Below are 24,590 nucleotides of genomic sequence, written 5' to 3'. Positions count from 1 at the left end.
TCCCACACATCATATGTCTTAAATCTAATTTAGGAAATAGTTATAAGGAAGTAACCCTGTGTGTTTGGGTGTTATTTAGACCAGAGTGTCTTAAACTTTTTCCACATGTGACCCCTTTCTGCCTGTGATCCCAGATATCGATCTATCTATATAAAAATGCTCTGTGCATAATGAGTACCTTAAAAACAAAAGAACCAATGAATGAAATCACACCAAATTTGGCAACAAAATGTCTCACAACACAAGGAGTGACAATCACTCAAAAAATTATGATTTTGTCATTTGGGAGTTGTAGTTGCTGGGATTTATATTTCATCTACAATCAAAGAGCATTCTGAACTCCACCAACGATGGAATTGAACCAGACTTGGCACACACAGAACTCCCTTGACCAACAGAAAATACTGGAAGGATTTGGTGGGCAATGACCTTGAGTTTGGGAGTTGTAGTTCACCTAGATCCAGAGAGCACTGTGGACTCAAACAATGATGGATCTGGATCAAACTTGGCACAAGCACTCAATACGCTCAAATATGAACACAGATGGAGTTTGGGGGAAAGAGACCTTGACATTTGGGAGTTGTAGTCACTGGGATTCACAGTTCACCTACAATCAAAGAACATTCCGAACCCCATGAATGACAGAATCAGGGCAAACTTCCCACACAGAATCCCCATGACCAACGGAAAATACTCAAGGCCATCCAGTCCAACTCCCTTCACCAGGGTAAGAAAATGTAATCAAAGCCATTCTGACAAAGAGCCATCTAGCCATAGATATAGAGATAGATATGATTCACACACACACACACATAATATCATAGATTCGAAAGGGACTCCCGAAGAAGGACAATTATATGTTGCATGTTCCAGAGAAGGCAAACTAGACACTCTCCACATCAACACTGACAAAGAAACAGCAAGAAATACTGTTAACCCACAAGAATAAAGAAATTACATATATTAGAAACCAATACTTTCTCATTACTTTATTTGCCAGATCAACAGACTGGGCCACAGCAACACTTGGCTGAGGCAGCTAGTCTATATATATAAAAATGTTCTGTGCATAATGAATACCTTAAAAACAAAAAAAACTATGGGGCTTCACAATCCAAGGAGTGGCATCACTGAAAAAATAACCCCACAAAAACACCTTTACATTCAAAAAAGGAAGAAGACAACACACCTCCCCTATCCCCCCTCGTGCTGAGGACACAGAATGAGGATTCCAAAGCAGCAATGGCGGTAATAGCCCCTAACTAACACTAAGGCAAGGGACCAAAGGGCAGAGGCTGAGGAGGAGGAGGAGGGGGAGGAGAGAGGGGAGGGAGGAAAAAAGAGGGAGGCAGACCACACTCTGTGCATACACTCTGACTCTCTGTCTCTCTTTACTGCCACCATCAAAGCCCTCACAACAGATGGCCAACCAGTTGCAAGGGAGCCCTAAAGGCCATCCAGTCCAATCCCCTCCTTTCCTCCCTCCTTCCTTCCCTTCCTCTTCTTCCCTTCCTTCTCCTTCCTTTACTTCTTTCCCTCTCTCTTCCCTCCTTCCTTCCTGCCTTTCCTTTTCTCCCTTCCTCCTCCCTCCCTCCCTTTCTTTCCTTCCTTTTTCTCCTCCCCTCACCAGCTTCATCCTCCTTTATTAAATCTACAGTGTAGATGCACCCAAAGTCACCCCTTCCACACTGCCATATAAAATTCAGATTATCTACTTAGGACTGGATTATATGGCAGTGTAGACACACACACACATATGGATGGATGTTGGATCACTGGTTGGTGTACACACACACACACACATAATTACAATGCTTTATATATTACTATTATATATATATATATATATATATATATATATATATATATATATTGCTATATAATACATATATATTATATTATATATATTATTGTTATATATACTACTATATAATATAATGTTAGAATAGAGTTAGAAGAGACTCTACCTTGGTATTGGGGGGGAACAGATAGGAAGGAAGGAGAGAAGAAAGGAGGGAGGGAAAAAGGGAAGGAATGAAGGAGGGAAAGGGGGAAGGAAGGAAAGAGAGAAGGAGGGAGAGAAAGAAGGAAGGAAGGAAAGAAAGAGATACCAAAGGAAGGAAGAAGAGAAAGTAGAAAGAAAAGAAAAATGGCGGGAAATGCAGAAAAGAAGTAAAGAAAGAAGGAAAGAGAAAAAGAAATAAAAAGTGAAAGAAGAAAGGAAACGGGGGGGGGGGAGAGAAAGGAGACAAAGGAAGAAGTAGAGAAAGGGGGAGGGAAGGAAGGAAAGAGAGAAGGGAGGATGAAACCAAAGAACGAAAGAAGGAACGAAAGAAAGAGGTAGAGAAGGAAGGAAGGAGGGGAAAGGGGAGGGGAAGAAAAAGGGGGGAAGGAATAGGTAGGTACCTCTCTTTCATAATAGTCCAGATATTTACCTCAACTTCAAAAATTCTTACTATAGGCCACAGCAACACGTGGCAGGGCACAGCTAGTAGGTATATAAAACAGGTGAAAAAACCAAACATCTACTGATAATAAATCAGCATTTCCAAGGCTAGGTAAACAAGTTGTTTTTTTCCTTTTTGTGGAGCATTTTCCAAAGCATTTTCTACAGAGTGCACTAGTAACACTGCAAGTTGTTGCTAACAGATTTGTGTAAATGGGTGGCACTCAGGAATCTTTTACTGTTGTCAATTTTTTATGACCCCAACATTTTTCTTATCGTGTTAGAAGCAAATTGAGATTATACTGCAAGACGCTTCTGGTGTGAGAGAATTTGCCATCTGCAAGAGTATTGCCCAGGGGAAACCCAATGTGTTACCATCCCGTGGGAGGCTTCTCTCATGTCCCCACATGGGAAGCTGGGGCTGACAGATGGGAGCTCACCCCATCTCATGGATTCGAACCTCTGACCTTCAGGTCTTCAGATCAACAGTTCAGCCAGCACAAGGGTTTAACCCATTGCGCCACTGCAGCTCCTACCCCAACATTGAACTAATGTGGCCCATTTGGGATCAGGGCCCACAGTTTAAGAAGCAATTATTTAGACTGCAGCTGTGGATATGCTACAGTGTTTCATGTTTAAAGATAGGGATGAACAGCTCCATGGATACCTAAAACTAATTTGAAACAGACAGGTTTTACCATGATGGAATATACTGATACTATTATCGTCGCTGGTAAGCAGTTTTTGCAGTGTTTCAGAAGTAATATTTTTTAAAACGAGCACACATATTGCAGGCAGTATCTCATTATGAGCTCTGGAAGATATTTAATTATAAAAAAGAAGTATAATTCATCTCTATCTAAGATCTTTCATGCTAGACAGGTACCTTTATAACCTTTTTATGCTTCATTTAAGATGAAGAATCTTAGTCACAACTAATGTTTCTTTCTTCAGATGAGTTCTGGTTTATTTATAATGGTTTCTATACTGCCTTTTCGATACTGTACTGGGATACAAGGCAAAATGTTCTTGTATAGTGATATCACTCAATTATGTTTCTTACCACTTGAAATACAATATAGCTACCTGAGAATTTCTTCAAGTTTTAAAGTATTTACTCTCTTTTCTCCACCAGATAATGCCTACTAATAGCTAACCGAACAGCACAAAGAGTGCACTTTAACCGATAAAAATGTACAAAATGAATGATGCTTCTCACTGTCAATGACAGGTTAGAAAGGGAAAGTTTCTAGTATTTCAAAGTGAACCTTCTGAAGGAATGCAGATAACAACTCTGCTAAAGCAAGATGAAAATTTCTGCCATGCATGCACTTATATAGTATTTATAGTATTTTGATTCACACCTACTATATTTTATGTTTAGGAAACACCTAGCACCAACATTTTAAGTTTTCGTGTCTTCAAATATCACTGGCATGCAAGCAGTATTGATGGATAGCCACTTTAGCAATAAATGCCAAGGTTTCAAACAATTTCTAGGAGTATTTCAACCATTTCATATTTGAGTGGATTTTGCTTTTTAACATCAGAACTCAATGGTAGAGTGATGCTGCCACCTATGGAGGCTGCACCTCAAGACAACAGAGAGTGAAAACAAGCATTAGCGATGAAAATAAAGAAGGGAACAAGGTGGAAAACTACTGTATCTAGGAATGTGCAAAATCTTTTTCAATGGAAAAGCAAAATAAATTAGTCACAGAAATAGAGATATAACAAAAGTTGGTTAATATTCAATTGCAAGCAGTTCCCACACACACATGCATGCTTTGTATAGCATAGAGAAGGGTTGACACTCCTGTAGTGTTTGTTTTGCTGTCTGTGCCCAGGTTCAGAAGATTTCACCTCACTTTTTGTCCCTATAATAATTGGATTTTGACAAAAATGGCTTGCTGTGGAAACAAGGCCCCAGTGGAGACACCTTTTGTAACTCTTTCATGGGTAAATTTCCCTTCCAAGGGGTAGGTTTCTCTCACTTCCTATTGCCCCTCCCTATTCTTAACTATGAGTCATTTGTAAGTCAGATGTCTGTAACTCAGGGACTGTCTGTAGTTGCCTTCACAAATGAAGCAAGGAAGTGTAATAGACATATATCAATGCACAAGACCAAATTAAGGTGATTGGGACTCTGGAGTAATTCTAAAAACTGGCTTTCTTAGGATGGGTATCCTATTCAGAAGTAGATGTGTTGGCAACACAGCAACATTTCACAAAATTCCCCCAAAAGCAATAACTTTATTGGTGAGAAAATATATAACGTGGGAGCTTACTAACCCTCCCATTCTTCTACACACAGGGCCTACGACAGGAAGCATTGTAGAGACCAGGTTCAAATCCTCACTGTGCCATAGAAACCCACTGTTTGACCTTGGGCAAGTAACACTCTCACTGCCTCAAAAGAAGGCAAAGGCAAATCTGCTCTGAAAAAAAAACTTGCCAACAAAACTCCCATAATAAAGTCACTTTAAGAAAGGGCTTGTGGTCACATCACAGGAAGCACAATGACTGAATAACTAGCATATTTATCTTCTAAATCAAGAAACTAAAGTGAAAGATATGTCAAGAGGTGCAAAAAGAAACCCTGACACATTTTATTTCACCAGTCCCAGTACTGATCCCACCAGTCAAGCAAAATTGGTCACTTTTCATTGGAACCAGCTAATGCTTACGGCAAGTGAAATATTTTGAATTAACAGAACTCTTCTTCACGTTGTAAATTTCGTAAGAAAAAATGTAAACTTTTCCCACAAAGCTACAATAGTTCATTTCCAGTAAGAAGTTTTCATCTTTCACAATGAATTGATGGTGGGATAGACTGTTAAACTCATGTCCAAATGTACTAAAAAAGAAACAAGGGCGGGTTCAAATCCATGTCATTAATCATGAATACAAAAACTAGAAGATGATTGTTACAGTCGATTAAATTCATGTGGTATGGAAGGACATGATATTCCTTAGTTTCAAACGGATATGATTCTTTTTTTTGGGGGGGGGGGGAGCCCTAAATGCAGAAAAATGGATTTTAACTCTGAAAATCACCTTGCCACAAAGTCGACTGCAACTTTACCAAAAAAAAAAGAGAGAGGAATTTTTGCTTTCTTCTGACTCCTCAAGTGATATTTTTCTTCTGATTCAAAGACCATGTTGTACTCAATTCAACAAGATGTAGAGGAGGAAAAGAAAACCAGACCCACTATTTTTCATCTGAAACATCTTATTTTATATACAAATCTACAGAAGTGTAAAAACAAAACAAATTAGCTGATTCACCTACTTGTCAGTATATCTTTTGTGTAATCTTATGTACACATGTAATAATTCAAATTAAAACAGCATTAAGAAAATCCATTTATATATAAAAAGCTTTTTCAAATTTTAATAAAAAGATAATGGCACTAATCCATCAATGAAGTTATTTTTATAAAAAAAACCATTAAATCTACAGGTCATTGGTAGTTTGTTTTTAATGACCACTACTGCTGTTCTCAACAGTATCAATTGTTCCTGATTTAAATACCTAGATTTTCTTTCATGTATTAATCTTATTTGGAGCAGTTAAGGACTATAAAAGTATCATAAACACAATTTATTGCATAGTGCACCTACATGACCTTTAAAACATAGATTCTAGATTAATAAGCAATGACTTTAAAATTTTCCATTTTATCAGAAGTGGTTTGAAAGGAAAATACTCATTCAACATTATGGAAGTAAATTTTCTCATCAACAGTGGGAGTCTGCCTCTCCTTTCTCTCTCTTGCAGTCCCATGTCCTCTCCAAATCTGCTACACAAGATCCTTCAGCTTTCTGGAACTGATCTTGGAAGTGCATAGATGCTTCAAAAGAGAATCCATTTCACTAATGGACCCCATGCCTTTGATGAACGGGCATGAATAGATGCAACAAGTGGCTACTACTACATCCACAGCCATTGAGGGAGGGCAAAGTTCACTCACACTGCTAATTGTTGGCATATAGCAGCAGAAACAGAGAGCATCTGAAAGGGAACTGAAAACTAATTACTGATGAGGACAAACTTTTCTTCTCTCCACTAATTTGCAGTGACCGAATTAGTGGAAATTCCCAAGAGAGAAAGGAGTAGGCTCACTGATATTAAAGGTGTGCTGATGTTACTTCATTTTACAGTAGGATGAAATTCACTGGAGATATCTGTGATGCACATGACATTCAAACAGCATCCTTCCACAGCTCTACGTCTTCCCAGTGGCCACACAACAACTATTGTTTCTCTGCCATTAGATGAACAAACCATAAAAGCTGCAGTGACAACAATGACAGAACAGTAACTTTATGGCTAATGGCTTAATTGACACAAGGAAGTTTTCTCCAGCCCTAAGACCTCCAGATGTTATGATACTGAACTACAACTCCCCTCATTCCAGCCAGCAGTGATGTGGTGACTAAGAATGAAGACAAAATAATCCTATGAATCTGGAAGATGTCAGTCAGGGGAAGGTAGCGAATGATAGCAAGAATTAACACATGCTGAAAATGGGACGGTAGCATTAGAATGTTACCCACTCTTACTGCATATTAATCTTTCATACTGGGGGATCTATGCAATTTTCATAGTTTCCTAGATTCCACAGGCCAGTTTTTTATTTTTCTGCTGCATTTTTGTACAAAGGGATGTGAGTCTTTATTTCTATATATTTTTACTTTATCCTAGAATTCTTCTGTGAGTGTTTTTTTTTAAGAACTAAGAAGAGGGTTCCACCTAGGGAAGTTCATAGAGATTTACTTCCATCTATGAATAGCATCACTTTCATAGCACTATGATGATCATGTGAATCACATGCAAGTAAAACTACCAATATCAATAGGATCACATCATGCCATTCACAGAAATATATTCCTCGAAACAGTGAGGACAGATCATCTTGCAGGACCTGAAACCACAGTCAGTCAGCCCTCTACATTCACTGGGTTGAGAGGCAAAGAACCTCACAAAAGTAAAAAACTGAGATTTTTAAAAAATATTTCTTTTTTACCTGAGATAATTACATGTCTGTGAATCTTTAGGTTCTCCAGCACAACTCTATGGTCAATTTACATTGGACGTTTGCTATAGAAACATACCGGAGAACCTAGAGATTCCTAGAAAAACTATTTTAATCGAATTAATGAATAACCAAACCCACAAAAGTAAATTCTGCTAATGTGGAGTATCAACCATATAAATAAATAGATAATTACAATGGTAAACAGGTACCTCTTCCCATGACATATATCACACCACCACTGCCTGGTTTTCTCATGCCTGTAATACCACATTTTGAGAATTGGGACCCATAAAGAAATGCTTTTCCTACCACACAGTTTATAAGTATCTTGGTTAAGAAAATAACTGGCCCTTAGTTTTTGTTTTCTTTTGTTTTACAAATGAAGGTATAATGAACTGGAAAGTACAAATAATCAGATGGGACCATTTCAAAGGCACAATGGTTCCCATAGGAAAAGAACTGTATACATTGGCTCTGCACAGCTAATTCTTATCCCGCATTGCTACAGTAGCTCACAATAACTTGGGAAAGGGGGAAGGAGGCTTCCTGAAAGCCAAGTGTAGCACTGACAACTTCCGCTTGACAGTGCATCAAGTATCAAATGAGCACACTCTCCTTTTTATTTTGGTACACCTGAATATTTACAGCATTACAAAAAAAAAAGTATCACTTTCTTCATAGATTCACAACTTCAGCAGTTTTTACATTTTATAATCCATTCTGCATTTGGGTTTAGCTGATACAAATCCTTCATGTAGGTATCTTCATCTAGGCAGCGTTCACCTGTTAGAGAAACACAAGCAATGAAAATGAGGCAAGATGCCACATAGAGAAGAAATATGAGGATCTGATGAACTCTAGCTGTAGAAGACCTTTTCACCCAGCACCACAGTCCAGAAGTAGCTAACTACAGTTTATTTACAAAAAGCATATACAAAAGCAGAAATGGCAATTCCCAAAAAATAGTAGAAAGGGTGCTATGAAATAGAAGTAGTGCAAAATACCAAGATTAATAGTCCAAGATAGCAAGATACAAGTAATGCATGAAAGCAAGGTACATGAAGTCCATGAAGTCAAGAGCATAGGCATAAAACCATATATTCATAAGCATGAAATAGGAACATTAATTTATAAGCATGAAAACAGGAACTTTTCCAAGACAAAACTATTTCAGGAATGTAGGCAACTTGAGAGCTTAACATAAACTTGATTTTATGGCATCATTGTCTGCTCTGAAGAGACTAGGAAGCCATCACTTAACTTAAGCTCAAATCTGACCATGAAGCCATGAGATCAGCCCTTTGACACCTGTGTTTCAAGGACTGCTTCTCAGGAGTCTTTCTGACCACCTAATTAACCTTTCCTTTGCTCTCTCTGTGTGGAGGCCTAATCTCATATCACGGGGTAACTCCTCATCTTCTGAAGGCCAAGAAGGCCAATTCTCAAGAGAAATGGAATCCCAAATATCATCTATCTCTTCTGCAGTTGTCGGTCCTTCTCTCTGATCTACAGCCTGCATTTCTGTCTGTGTTTCATCCTGATCACACATAGATCCAGTGAAAAATCCATCATTCTCCTCATCCTCCGAGGCAGAATCCTCAGCATCTTGCTGCTAAGCCCCAACAGGATCTGAAATAAGTGGTAGCATTATGCTCTAAAAGCTTTTTGCAAGCTTTCCCAAGACAGCAAGACAGCCTTTAATTCTGGCTGATTCTTGGCTCTAAGATGGAAATCACCCATCATCACAAAATCAAAATATCATGAGGAAGACCATGAGCACATTATCCATAAGCCAGTTGCCAAGGAAGCAAGCCCAGGATATTCCAAGGTTTATGTATTTATTGTATTGAAATATTTATATCCCCCCTACATTGTGAGTTCTCAGGGTGACATAGAAATAAAACTGGTGTGTGTGCATGTGCTTGGGCCCTCAAATAGCTTGTTATGGTGGCTCCATAAATTTTATAGGGTTTTCTTAGGCAATAAATATTCAGAGGTGGTTTTGTCAAGTCTTCCTCTGAAACATAGCCCACAGCACATGGCAGGATCAGCTTAGCTTCTAAAATCAAACAGGATCGAATGCCTTTAAGGTATTTAGGATATTGAGTTACATTAGACCATGTCAGACCACTTGTTTTTCCTAGAATTGACCTACAGCCAGAATTTCAGACTGGATTATTTTCTTGTCTTACTTGGAAATCCTGTGTTTTTCCTGGTAGTCTGCTATCTAATTTATAAGCAAACCCAATCCTACTTGGCTTCCAAAATCAGTTTGTTGTATTCGGGGTGAAATGGTGATGTCCTCTGGCTAAAATGTGCATTGATATTTGCTCCCTATTTTCTACCACAACACAAAGCTATATACAATCAGTCATCACAATTTACTCTTCTTATCTCTTTGTCCTATGTCCAATCACCATGCAGCAGGTTGTGCAGGTAAATTACTATAGCTCATACTCAAAAAGTATACATTTCTAAGCTTGGTCCTTGACATGGTTTCATATGCTATTGGCATGTAGACACTCTAGTTGAAGTACTTATGCAAAATATCTTCACACATCACATTTATGCTGTACCACACATTTAAACCAAAGTTTGAATCGACACTAGTTTTATAAAGCGAACAGTCTTACCAATATTTCCTCCAACTTCATATAAAAACACCTCTTCTTTCTTCAGTGCTTGGACAGTTCCACTGAAAAGTAATATCACAAAATGATTAGGCAGTGGACCAAATCATTCACAACTAAAAGCTGCTGTATGTGTTTAGGAAAATGTTCTACAGTGCAGAAAATTGTCCATGTACTAAAATTATCATTTTCCATCTGTTAACTAATGGAAATAAACATATCATACTTGGACGATAATAGAAATTAAAGCCAGTGAATAACATGGAATCAAAATTATGAGAAGCAATTCACATACTTGAAAAGATGTAAACTTTTTGGCTATTTTTATACTGGGTGATCAAACAATTTGTCACAATTACATTATTATTTTTACAAAAATGCAATCAATATTAAAAAAATTAAAAACACTTCCATAATTTTACATATTCATAAAGATTTTAGGCCTGATGTTGACAGTGTTGATACATTTTCAGTTGTAGAGCAATGCTTCTACAAAGCCATCTGACCTCACTATCAAAGTATAAGGGAGGATCAGCACTCCTTTGGAGCAATACATCTGCTGAACTACTCATGCCAATACTGTAAACGCAATAGTTTTGAAAATCCAAATTTTGGAGCAAGTGTACTTGCATACAATTGCTATCTGCTCAAAAGCTAGTCAGTGGAGAAAGGAAACATTTCCTTGGGATGGTAGTGTGGTTTAGAGGAGAACTGGGGGACAAATGGATCCCATCATTCTAATGAACTAACAGATGATAGTTATTTGGCAAAAATATGACATTACTATATGCACATTTACAGTCTATTAACAGGTCAGGGAATTAGACAGGTCCAAAACTGGAAGTCCAACAATAAGGCTGAATGTTCCTTATACCAACCTGGCTTTGCAAAATAAACAGTGTTACATTCTTCCAACAAAAATTAGAGCCATACACCCTGATGCAAAAGCAAGAAATGGATAAGATGGAGAACAATTCCTATCCTAGTCTTCAGCCCTCCTGGCCTCCACCAGGTCATCTCCAGAAAGTTGGGTTGACTAGAATGTGCTAGTAGCAGTTAAGGACACACACAGAATTGTACGAGCCAAGTTACTTCCTCACATGTGGTGGGATTTTTTAATGTAAATGTGAAAAGTAATTGATTTATATCAATATAGGAAACCCGGCAGTCAAGATGTCAGGCTTAAAACTCATAAAACCCCCAGATGGAATGGTCAAAAATGGTTAGGATTTGGGGAAGTGGAAGTTTAGAACATGTGAGGGACACCAGGTAGCTTATTTTTTTATTTAAAAAATCCTTTTCAATGTTTAATTTTAAACACATTGACATTTTTTTAATCTTAAGAAAATTCTTCCTCAGTTTTGTTTTTTCAATCCATGTCATGTAAAACACACACTCTTAAATTCATTAGACAACTCACCAATTCTTTCCTAATGTTCATGAGATATCATGGTATATTTGTAAATGCAAAAAGAAAAATGGGTTCCCCTGAAACTGTGGAGACCAAAATCCACTGACCAAAATCCATATCACCACTATCAGTGGATTTTGGTCTCCACATATTTGTAAATGCCACATCTTTTATCTTCATTCATGTCACCCAAAATTGCACACACATGTTCATTTCACCCTGATTTTCTTATCCAGCTCAAAAAATCATTCCTAAACTTCTTGACGTATCAAGGTGCATATGTGCACACTGCAAAACATGACAGCTTATTAAGGCTCTATACAATGACTGGAAGCACTCCTGTTGATGAAGTTTCATATCCTGACTTCTAAAACAAGTGAGTTTGAAGGCAGTAATACTTATCAATTAAGTATCCCTTGAGCTCCTTTGCCAAAATGAAGTCAATTTACCCCCCCCCCTTTTTTTTTTTTCAGTGTAGAATTCAAAGTGACAATTTAAAAAAGAAATACTAATAATGAAGCATTTAGGAAAATTAAGAAGCCAGGCTTATACCTCTTTTGGCTGAGGAATCTGGCAACGACATCACCAGCTTTTAATTCTTCTGTCAGCTGGATCGCCATGGAAACTTTGGAAAGGTGAGGTGCTTGCACCCGTATTACTCCCTGAGGAACATCGGTCTGCAAAGCAATAATGAAATTGGAACATGGCAGCTTGCAGCTGGCTTTGAGGGGCTTCTCAAAACACAGTGCAGAATAATTAATTGGAGCAGATCACATACTGAATGTTCAAGTTAAGCACATTGTTCTATACAAAGCAGGTCCCCCCTTCCTTTCACCTATAAAACAATTCAACAAAATGTTTATACCTATTCTATGATGGATCACAAAACATATCGCTACCAGCATTCATATATATTAATAGGTAAAGTTGTTATCAGAACTTTCAAGACGGTTTCCACCATGTCATTCAATGCACAGTTTTGATATCCGATTTACATACCAATCAAATGTTCTTTCTACATTGAAAAGAAACCAAGACTTCTCTTTTGATTTTGTGCTTACACTATTATAACAGTATTTCAAGATTACTAAAAAGATGTATTTTCAAATCAAATGCTTTCGCTTCTTTCAAATATACTACAGTGTAACAGAACAGTTACGAAACTCTTAACAAAAGAGTGTAAAGAAATGAGTTATATTTCAAATTCTGAATGAGCTGTATCTGATATTAAATAACAAATGGCATTCCTATTTTTAAAAAGCAGGGTTCTTCTTTTTTTAAAAAAAATCCCATATATGCTATATAACCTTTGATTAAAGTACAAATTGTTCATATAATCTTTAGCATAACCACTGCAGAGTTTTTATTACTAGACTGGCTCTTTATATGCTAGAATTTAATAAATCAGAAAACTAGATGAGTGGATGACACCTATAAATATCGCTGGTTTCCAGCAATTTCCCCATATCCTATTTATCAAATAATTTACCTCTAATAAGGGGGAAACAGAAATTGTAAAGTAGCTTTGTCATTTTAAAACAGTGGAGGCAGAGAACACATTATGGAAAATGTGGAATAGATCTATTTAAACTTAGTTTACACATTACAGTAAGTTGCCTATTTTTTAAAAAAAAGACAAAACAAAATCCCCCAAAAAACTTTGGTTTATTTGTAGAGGAAAAATTGGGACCAGGGAATGGGGTTGGAGCTATGAAGAATACTATTCCTGCTGCTATGAAGAACCAGAAGGCCAGAAACAAATATATCTATTGTTTGTCCTTCTAAAGCAGTGCTTCTCAACCTGTGGGTCCCCAGGTATTTTGGCCTACAACTCCCAGAAATCCCAGCCAGTTTACCAGCTGTTAGGAGTTCTGGGCGTTGAAGGCCAAAAATATCTGGGAACCCACAAGTTGAGAACACTGTCCTACAGTCAAAACCGAATTAAAGCATAAGGCATGGGAGATGACACCTCCCAAACTCATTCCAAATATTGAGACATCACACACTGTGGTAACTAGCAAGTAGCAAATATTAACCATGCTTTTTACTCTAGAAGTACTTATGGAAGTAAAAGAGCCTGACCATTTCAAGTCTTGTTCAGTGCTGAACCCAAGCAGATTCAAATCTACAAAGGCAAATAATTGTTTATACCAGGGGTTCTCAAGTGAGGGGGGGGATCTGTGGCGCAATGCTGCTTCCCACCTCCTCTTCTTTCCACTTCCTGAGAAATGCAGAGAAATTATAGTTTTGAGCTGCCGAAACAGCAGCAGCATTCTCCTGAGGCACAGACCCTTATCCCGCCTCACTTGCTGCCCAAACCCTTTTTCTTGTTGACGAGATGCCACTCCCCCTGTTCCTGGCTTTCTTTGCTTCCAAAACCCTACTTCCCTCCCGTCATTCTGAGAGTGTTTTCATTGTGTTTTTCCTGCATGGCAAAAGGGGGTTGGACTGGATGGCCTCTTTATTATTATTATTTCAAAGGCTGGATAGCTACCTGTCAGGGGTGCTTTGATTGTGTTTTTTCTGCATGGCAGAAGGGGTGTGTGAACTGAATAATCTCTGGGGTTTCTATTATTATTATTAGCAGTAGTAGTAGTAGTAGTAGTATTACAAAGGCTGGATGACCACCTGTAGGGGGTGCTTTGATTGTGCTTTTCTTGCATGGCAGAAGGGGGGTGAACTGGATAGTCTCTGGGGTTTCTTGTATTATTATTATTACAAAGGCTGGATGGCCACCTGTAGGGGATGCTTTGATTGTGTTTTTGCTGCATGGCAGAAGGGAACTGGATTGCCTAGAGAGGTCTTCTCTGAAATACTGTTGGTTAAAATTGTTCTTCTAAATATTGTATTGTTTTTTCTTTCTTTTCATTGGCTTTTTTTTTTGCACTGTGTGCATTAGTTCACACAAAGACTCTCCATACATCTGCCGCTGGCCAGGCCCATGCATGATATATATGCATTAAATATAATATAGAGAGAAACTTTTGCTTTAAAAAGGGCTTCACAGCTGAAAATGTTTGAGAACCCTTGATTTATACAATGCACTATCCTGCTCTTCTCACCACAACAAAATGCATGTTGCCAAAATAATCTCGCTTCCAGTTATAAGGTATCACAGAGCAAATGTATCTTCCATAGTTTGATAGAAGAGAGAATTTCAGCAGGTACTACGTGGGATGTTGGAATAAGAAAATCTTATGCCTGCTCCAAATCCCTTTTCTAGTTAGCAATTTATTGGTGTAGAACATGCTCTGTACCTAGGAACTATAATAAATATCAAATGTCTTAGATACACGTCGATTCATATATGTGAATATGGCAGAAAAATTAACATGACTGCCATCATCACTTCTACTTTGGTTCCAAGATGCTAAAAAATTATCCTTCAGGTTGGTGCAGTTCGGCATCCCTCCACAAGATGTCTCTAATTCACCACAATTGAAAATATAATTCTAAGTGAAAATGGGTTTGCACAAATTGGAAGAGAATTGGTATGCAGAACACTGCAAAGTGCAAATATTTGGGATGTATACTGTTATGTGTCATATTTACATTTGATTCTGTCATATTTATGTTACACTGATCCTAATACAGACTGAATATAATTAACTTTTAGTTATGTTTAATCATCAAATAAACCAGCATGTATTCGCTGTGAAAGTAGTACGTGAACAAATAAATAATGGATTTTTAAAGGGAGCATGAATGAAAATTGACTTTTGCTGCTGCTATAGATGCTTTCATAAAGTGTGTTGGGAGGACTGTGTTTTAATCTGCTATGTATATAAAAAGTGTTTGTTGTTGTGACTATTGGTCCGCAATATGTTGTACGTTGCTATTTCGGGGATATGTCAAAGTGTTCCAGTTTTGGGAGTGCATGAAAGCATCCCAGCAAGAGTTAAAATGAACCCCAATTTCTCAATTTTTCAAGAAGGTACTTAGGCATAAGTTTTCAGTGTAGGCCTTAAAATTGCAATTAAATTGGATTAGTGCCTTTAGTGTTTTAGCATTTCTGATTTCTGCCTATTAAAGATATTACTGGTTTATTTTGGTAGGTTGTGTACTGCCCTAATAGCCTCCATAAAAAAGCAACAAAAAAGGTAAAATAAACTGTAACAATGACAGAAATAAAATCTTCGTAATTTCACAAGTGGTTTTCAATTTCCCTCTGTTATTATAGGCACACTGTCCACATTCTCATTCAGGTCAAGAAACGTGATCTTGAACTGTAAAAATGAGGTTGAAAAATTAGGTGTGTACAAGACACAACAGCTTGTAAAATGAGCAACAATAAATTAAGCATTCATGAGTTCCAGGGCTCTCAAATGCAGCTTGAGGCAGGGGACATGGCAGGAAAGGAAGGTGTAGTTATGGCAATAAAATCATGAAGGAACATACTGGCTATTTCAAGAAAACACCCTCAGTTTTGTTTTCTTGACCTGGGGTATCTAAACTATGCAGGAAAACCAAAAATCAAACAAACAAACAAAGGGTGCAACATTTCAACAGATAACCATTTTAAATATTTTGGCCAACAGAAGTTCATACATATTGCACACACTGCTTTACTAATACCTAAGGCATCATTTTAATGAGATCAGGTTTTTCAGATAATCACCATAGCTTCCGTTTATATGTACTGAAAAGGAAGATGTAACTACAAAAGCCATACTCTAACATTACACTTATCTCTTGCCCTAGTAGTATGCCTATTGTTTCAAGGTGAAATATCATTTATTGAATGTTATATGCTTGCTTACATCATTGAGACATTTTACATCATGGTTGCTTTTGTCTTGCTTCTCATGCTTTTCTCGGTCATAAGCCATTTTTTTCAGCAATTTCCTCATTGCTTTCTCTTTTCTCTCCTTTTTTTGACTTTCGGCATTTTGCTTTCTTACTTGGTTCACGAGAAATGTAGGAATCTACAAGCACAGAAAATGTTATTAAGGATATTATTACTATGTTTTAAAAAACTATGTTTTATTCAAGAAAAAGACAAAATAAAACATATGCAAATGTTTTTAGATGTAGAAAACCACTAAAACACACATCCATATACTATCCTCTAAATAATAATAATAATAATAATAATAACAACAACAACAACAACTTTATTTATATCCCGCCACCATCTCCCAAAAGGGACTCAGGGCAGCTTACAGAAAAGCACATAAGATACATCCACATGGTTTGTGCCCAGGTTACCAACAGAATTGCCTCCTCCCATATAATCTACCCCTTAGGACACTGGTCAGAACTGACTGGCAACCATCACCGAAATTACCTTTTCATTGGCCGCCCCAAGACTGTGGAACAACCTGCCAGAAGAGCTTTGACAGCTAAATCAGTTGTCAGAATAAAATATGCAACTGAAGACCCATCTCAGTTGACCTACCAGGACAACTTTGAACCATGAGTTTTGGATTTGCATTCTGCTATCACTGTATTTTGATTTTTATACCATATGTTTTGGTGTATGTATTCAATAGTGGTGTGTTTTGATATATTTGTTGATTCTAGAATTCATACCTTTCCTTTCCATCCAATTCACAGTTCAGACAGATTACAACTATTTAAAAATGATAATAATTAAGAATACTCCAACACTATTACAGCAAAACAAATTAAAAGCCATAAAACAAGAAATAATCGAATCATAAAACAAAGCAGTAAAAACACCATCCTTTAACAGGCTCAGAAAAGTGTAGCTGTAATAAAACTGTCTCAGATGTTCCAAAATATTTCATCCACTATAGGGCTTTCACAAATAGTTCATCAAAGCTAAGTATATTTCTAACAGGGAAAATTCCTTCCTTTCTGCCTTTCTTGGTCAGTGTGGGGTATGTGTGATATCTGCTGGACATTTTTATCTGGCGTAATGGATTCTGAATGTTTTTAATTTGTCAGCTGTCCTAGGACTGAATGCTGCATAGGATAGCATATAAATATTTTACATATAGTAAACAAATACATTTATCTTATTCTGAAATACAAAATAAAGGTAACAAAACATGGATTATTTAACACTGTAAAAATAAATATTAAAGTTATACAATAAAATACATAAAGCACATTATTTATTCCATAAATGCATTAAGCCATTAACCACTGAACTTGAAAAATCAACTGGAAAATTAAGAATGATGTTGTTTGTATATTAAATAAGTGTACATGCAAACATTTGCACCCAAATTCTAAATGTCTCTTATGTAACCTTTATGGTAATTTCTCAAAAGGGTAAATGTTGAGTCACCTGCACCCTCTGTAAAAGAAAATTAATTATTTCTCAAAGCAATTCTGTTAGGGCAACAAAGAACAAACTTACAGTCCAAAGAAGATTTTGGTATTTAATCATAAAACGCATGACACTTGCTGTCCCAGCCGCCATAACAAACTCGCTTTTTTCTGTAGTCTTCGAACCCAAACCATGAAACATGAAGAGATTTGGAGCCATAACCACGGCAACATTCTTTAGGTTCATTTTGTTCTTATCTCGGTGATCAATTACTCTTTGAAGAAATTCAAGGAGTGCCTGAAAGTGAGAGTGCCATTTGAGAAGACATTATGTACAAGATCATAAAAGAGATTTAAAAAATATCATCCAAGCAGACTATTGCGGAAAGATAGTTGAACTACATGTAATAAGCATGCCTCATTTGGGGGAAAATGTTTTTTTACCTCCAATAGAAAGACAAATAGGTGATCTTTTATTTTAGAGTAGCTTCCTGGGGACATCAAAATGCAGTTTAGAGGTTTCTTGAGGGAATACATAGTTTGCTAATTTCTTACATCTATATCCTGCCTTTCCTCAAATGAACACTGCTTCCATCTCTGCATTATTCTCACAACCTAAATGTGTGACAAGCCCAAGATTATCCATGATTTTCATGGCATCCTGGAGAGGAGAATCTAGGTCTCCTATTTATAATCCAGTACTCTACTATACCACATAGCTTCATCTTGCTCAACTACATTGGGTATGCATCCCATTCTCAGATTGCAAAAAAAAATAAAAATCATTCTTTGGCTCTTACAAGAACTGTGTGTTCAATATCAATTAAAACCCATCTCAGTACTTGGCAGCAAATTGGTGGTGGTGTAATAGTAGAAATAGTAGAAAAGAGAATGATAGAATCATAGAGCTAAACAGAATGTCTTGGGCTAATTCACTGCATCCTTTGCTTAATGCAGAGGATGTCCAGCCTCTGTCTCAAGACCTCCAGTGAAGAATATGTTATCCTTCCAAAAAGCTAGTTCCATTGTCAAACTTTGATTATCAAGATCTAATATCTGATTATTTAAAATTATTAGATCTAGTCTTGCCTTCTGAGGGAAGAGGGAGTTCTTCTTTCCTTCTTCTATGTAAGAGTCTTGCAAATATTTCAAGGACTGTCTTATGTTCTCCACCCTTACCTTCTATTCTTCAGGCTAAATATACAGTAAGACCCCAATATCTTGTATGATACATATCCAGACAGACTTTGATTACTGGAAACTGCAGATAATTTGGAACACTGTTAAATAAATGCATTCTTGTCCCAACATAACATAGACATGCACTGGAAGACTAGTAATATCAACAGAGACCTTTCCCCTCTAGGTATCTGCTAGGTCCTTCAACACAATTATATGATAATTTCAGGGTGAAGCATCTCATAGAATCACACTGGAGGACCTAGCAAATGCCTAAAGAAATATTATTTCCTTAGGCATTTAACTTTTACAGAAATATCTTACACTGCACAGTACTGACAATACTTCTTTGCAGTTGACAGATCGTGATTTTGTCAATGTTTATCATTTCCAAATGCTGGCTGAGATATTTTGGCACGACACCCAGTGTGCCCATGACCACTGGGACCACCTGTACTGGTTTTTGAGACCTTGATAATGGCTGAGCTTTTCCTGTTCTTTTTCCTCAATGCGGCTGTTACCCGGTATGGTGACATCAATAATCCAGACTTTTTTCTTTTCATCATCATCATTATTATTATTATTATTATTATTATTATTATTATTATTCCTGTCTTCTGAGTCTATTCCAAACACATTTGTTGTAGAAACATAAGTCTGAAATGTCAGCTGGTAGGAAAGCAGCAAGCTTATTCTTCAGTTATTTGTAGTGGTGACGTTTGCTTTTAATGCAGAACACACAAACCATCTCCTCCTGGATTCAGTAATATAAATATGATATTATAATTGCCTAACCTTCAAAGTATCTCTGTTTCCCTCTGGGAGAAGGAGGACCAATAGGTTCAGTGCTTGTAGCTGATGCTTCTTTGTTGGAAGTTCTGCCAATGAAATGTGAAAATACCAGATTTCTAATAATTCTGCATTTACTCAAAAACATTAGATGGTGTGAAACTTTCTTGGCAAGACATATTTATTTCCTATGCAAGTTCTGAAAACACTACTGCAACATATTTCACTTTGATTTCAGATGTTGTCTCATGACTCAACAGTGACAGGAGTTATTCTGTCTCAGATAATGAGTCTGGCCTCCTTTTGCTTCTTTATTTTACACAACAACATTTCTTAGTGTATGAATATTTAATAGGAGAGGAATCCTTCCCATATAAGACTGCCATTTATGCATGTGAAAAGGAAATTCATTTGTGACACTTACTGGAGCCTAATGTTCTTTGTTAAGCACATGTTTAGTGTAAGTATATACCAAGTAATTTCTAATGCTGATTCCATGAATCCCCAATCTCTGCAGGATTTCTAAGCAATCATTTCAGGCCAACAGTAATGCTGTTATCAGCAGTGCTCAGAAAGGTTTAAAACGTCTCAGCAGATAGTTTCTTTAACATTTTTATTTACAACTTAGCCATCATGGCAGGGATAAAATCCAACTTGAAAAAATGAAGCCTACACAAACACAATATGTTCATACCAATGCTAAAAATCTTCATACTTTCAGATATTGCCAGGGTTCATGTGAAAACATTACATTGCTCATGCACAATCCTTTTAAACAAGCAAATAGCATATAAAAGTAATACATGACTTAAACTTATAACTACATTATTTCTCTGTTCTGGTGCTTCACAATGTGAACTATCACACATTAGTATGTACATATCTGGCCTGTGCTCGATGAAAGCAAGTGAATACCTGTTTTTGTAATATATCTAGCCACTACCTCTTTCGGCTTGACCAGAGAAGTTATATAATAAACACTAAATTGGAAAATATGGAATATATACTTTGTCTATTCAGAAAAAACTGCAGAAATAATGATATCTACAACAATGATGCAACTTTTGCAATGTGTTTTTTTTTTCTTAAAATATATAATATTTCTAAATAGGAATATAAATGTTCTCGTAAATTTAAAGCACAGTTTGCCGTCCACATTTTGGGGTTTGAATGTTGCAGATTTTATTATTCAGGGATTCGATCAATATGGCCTCTCATAGTATGATTCTATGGTCAACATCTGATGTAAGTTTTATTTATGCTCTGGAGGACCCAGATGTTTCTAGATATATGTACTCTCATGTTTTTAAAAAACCTTGGGGGTTTTTTAATTTGTGGGTTTTTTTTGTTTGTTTTTTACTTTTGGAGGGTTCTGTGCCCCTAAATGCAGCAAAAGTGGAGAGCTGACTGTATAAGGCATTTTATAGTGCAATCAATTCCGGACCATTTTCAATAGCCTATTCTTCCAATACAAAAAGGAATAAATCCCTTTTTTTTAAAAAGCCAAATAAACAAGACATTTTTATAGAAAGCAATGTTGTATCTTTGTTTTCAGATGTATGAAGTATCCAGAGCAATTTGCATGTAACTTCATGGAGGCTCATTTAAGTGTTGTAATTCTGCTGGTGAAATGTGCTGGTCAACAGAATGAGGGCATATCATTTTCAACAGTGCGCTTTGCCTGCACCCCACTCCCAATGATTCAGAAGTTGAGGCACTTGAAACAGTGTAGGAAGTGGAATATGGGCAGGGTTAGAAACAAATCTGCCTTGCTTCCTGCTCTGGTGGTGATAGAAATCTGTACTGGATCCAAAAGGACTCCAAAGTGACACCGACTGGATACACACCATAAAACTGCAAGCCAGGGAAGATTAACTGTGTCCAGTAAGGATATAAGTTGTTGTTTGATCATCCCACATTACAAGCAAAACAAGTATTGACTTGCATCAATGATGCAGACTCAGTATGTGACACAATTGCTATGTACTTACTTTGCACATCCTGGAAAGCCTTAAGATATTCCATTGTAAGCAGTGGCTGAGGCAGTTCTCGGATAAAAAGCTTCAGAAGACTTACTGCATCATGCTGCTTTAGATTTTCCCAGCAGAATGTTCCTTCATAAAATTTTGCTTCAAGCTCTTGGCAAAGATTCTGAAAGGCACAAGAGCAAAAGAAAAGCCAATGCAGAGAGCCACACACATCATATTTTATGCTTTTTGAAAATAGGATTTCAAAAATAATACTGGTTTTGTTGTGTGCCTTCAAGTTGTTTCCAACTTATGATGATCTTATCATGGGGATTTCCCAGCAAGATGTGGTCAAAGGGGCTTTGGCTTCCCCTGAGGCTGAAGCAGTGTAACTTGCCCAAGGTCGCCCATTGGGTTTCCAAGGGTGAGCAGGGATTCAAACCACCGTCTCCAGAATCACAACCTAAAACTCAAACTACAACATCATGCTGGCTCTCCTTTAAAAATATTATACCAGTCTGAAACTTTGATGAAAAAATGTCACTTATATTTTAAGATATTGTGCTAGCTTTCTGCATTAATTAATTACACAAATTGCTTGCCTTCCCCTCTATTTGTCACGGCATGTTCATCAATGGTGCTAAAGACATCATTTTGCATTTCCTGTATCTATAATACAATGAATGTAACTAAACTGCACATTCATTTTACAATGGTGCTTTATACTCAGTCTTTAACTAATAATAGTCAGTAGTGCAAGATGTTGTTAAGTTTGAAACTTTCATTTAGAATCATGCATAAAAGTACCCTTCTCAATTTATTGAGGAATTTTCCATAACAACTTAAAATTAAGATCAAATGTTGCAGAGATTTTGATGGACTCCCTCCATGCTGTTTCAGATAGCTATTGCTAGTCTTCCTCAGCTAATCAAAGTCCAAAATATTAAGAATTTGGTTTTTAGAACATTTAAGGGTATAGCTTTTCTAATCGCCTCATACAATATTTGCCAGGTGATATAAGGGACAGTACCCTAGTCTATTTATTAGCTGCCCAGAAGAGAGAATTTCAACAAGTTTACCTTAGGCAATCTGATTTAGAGAGATGGCACATGCTTTTCCCCAGTGTGCCAGGGAGCAGTGCCTTATCTGTGCCTGTTGTGCCCCATGAAGACCGTCACTGTTTACCCTTAGTTAAGGGGTAAAGACCTTTTTAGTTAGAGGGATACATATTTTATGTACAGTTTCTGGGGTGTCAATCCAGACAGTCTCTTTGAATTTGAAGCCACTGTCTCTCTGTCCCTTTAAGAATCCCCTCAGGGGTGGAGCCTCAGGCAAGTCACTTCTGGTTCTTAGAAGAGTCAGCCTTTTCGTGACTAGAAGGTGAAGAGAGAAGATGGCCAGAAGGTCTACAAATAGCACATCCAGTCAGAGCTATACTCAAGTCCAGTCAGAGTTAAATACTGAGACCACCTTAGAGACAGTTCAACGCCATACAAGAAGGAGACAATAAGAAAAAATAAAGCCTCAGTTTGGCCAGAACTGTGTCTATCTCTCAAAGAACTTACCTCTCTTATAAAGACTTTGTAATGAGATTCAGGAGGAAAGAAAGTCTAAAATTCTTGTCAGTTAATATTTTTTTTATTCAACTATATAGTCTCCGACCTGTTCCTTGCAAAGCTAGTTCACCTTCCAAGTAGTTAATTTAGCAGAACAGTGCCCCTTAGTTACAACTTTTTTGTTTTCACTTACTGATCCACCCATCAACCACCACTTTGAGGAGGACAGTTCTACATAATCATCAAAGTAATAGGAGTCCTGCCCTTTATTTCACCTGTCAACCTATGTAAATCTGTCCCAGATGCACATTTTATGAAATCTTTTACTGGAAATCTTTTAAAAGGCACAGTGGTCACACTGAATATACGAAGCAGAAGATAGTAGTATGAGTTCTTTAGAAAACAGGACAGATACAAATACTCTCAAAGGGAGGGACAGCAAAAGCTTGTTTACTCAGGTGGCAAATCACAATCTAGTGGACATCACACAGCAATGAAAAGTCAATATGTAAGAAGAATAAAGAAATTGTTCTTCACCTTCTCTCTCATTTAAAAACAAACAAACAAATACGTACGTTGCTATATATGAAAAGCATAGAGTTGTTAACAACTCATCTGGAAATGTAATAATTTTTAACACACACATCTATCCTGTGGGATCCAATTTTCCATTGTGTTTCCACTCTCAGTTTGAAAAACAAACAACAGTCCACTGTTCAATGAGTCATTAATAATGTTTGTATCTTGGAAATACTTTAAAGATTTTAGTGTTCCATCTGACACAGAACACAAGTGTAATGGGACTATAATGGACACTGTACAATCTTCCCAGAGCTGAAATTTCCTTTTACCTTCACTCTTGCTGCAACACCAGGTATTCGAAGAAGTCCTTCCGTTTCCAGTTTTCCCTCTTCTATGTGGGAAATGAGCTGTAAATGAAAATGGAAAGCATTTCAAGATTGCTGCTTGTTGCTAAAACATTGGCACAGATATAAGAGTGAACACTGATATTACAGTAACCATGGTAATACATAAGCTTTTCCCACTCCACGAAGGAAGCTGTCTGTATTTAAACCATTTTTATACAAAAAGGTGGGGACCTCCAGCCTTCCAGTTCCCATCATCCTCAGCCAATCTGGGTGAAATGAAAACAAGTTTAGTTCAACTACATCTGGGAAACTAGGGGTGCTTTGCTTTTGTTGTAATCTGATCTGATCCACTCAAGAATATCTTTGGGATCAAGTTACCCAGTCCTGTCTGTAAAATACTACTTACTTGAAAGGCTAAGTAGTGCAAGGCCATTTCACACTGCATCTGCTCTACTTCTGATAGA

At 37.1% G+C, this 24,590-nt stretch overlaps 1 protein-coding gene across 1 annotated transcript in view; it reads right to left on the bottom strand.

Moving 5' to 3' along the window:
* Positions 1–6,757: 6,757 nt before the first annotated feature.
* Positions 6,758–24,590, bottom strand: part of ARHGAP18 (Rho GTPase activating protein 18) — a 59,920-nt gene continuing 42,087 nt past the window's right edge. Inside the window, 8 exon segments of the mRNA XM_060753341.2 lie at positions 6,758–8,271; positions 10,122–10,183; positions 12,082–12,206; positions 16,290–16,454; positions 17,858–18,064; positions 19,741–19,823; positions 21,726–21,885; positions 24,109–24,186. Of these exon segments, the coding sequence (XP_060609324.2) occupies positions 8,180–8,271; positions 10,122–10,183; positions 12,082–12,206; positions 16,290–16,454; positions 17,858–18,064; positions 19,741–19,823; positions 21,726–21,885; positions 24,109–24,186 (972 nt within the window). The 3' untranslated portion in view covers positions 6,758–8,179.

Source organism: Anolis sagrei, chromosome 1, assembly GCF_037176765.1.
Source record: "Anolis sagrei isolate rAnoSag1 chromosome 1, rAnoSag1.mat, whole genome shotgun sequence".
Classification (NCBI taxonomy): Eukaryota; Metazoa; Chordata; class Lepidosauria; order Squamata; family Dactyloidae; genus Anolis; species Anolis sagrei.
Note: the sequence above shows the minus strand (reverse complement) of the source record. Positions and strands in the feature narration are given on the sequence as shown.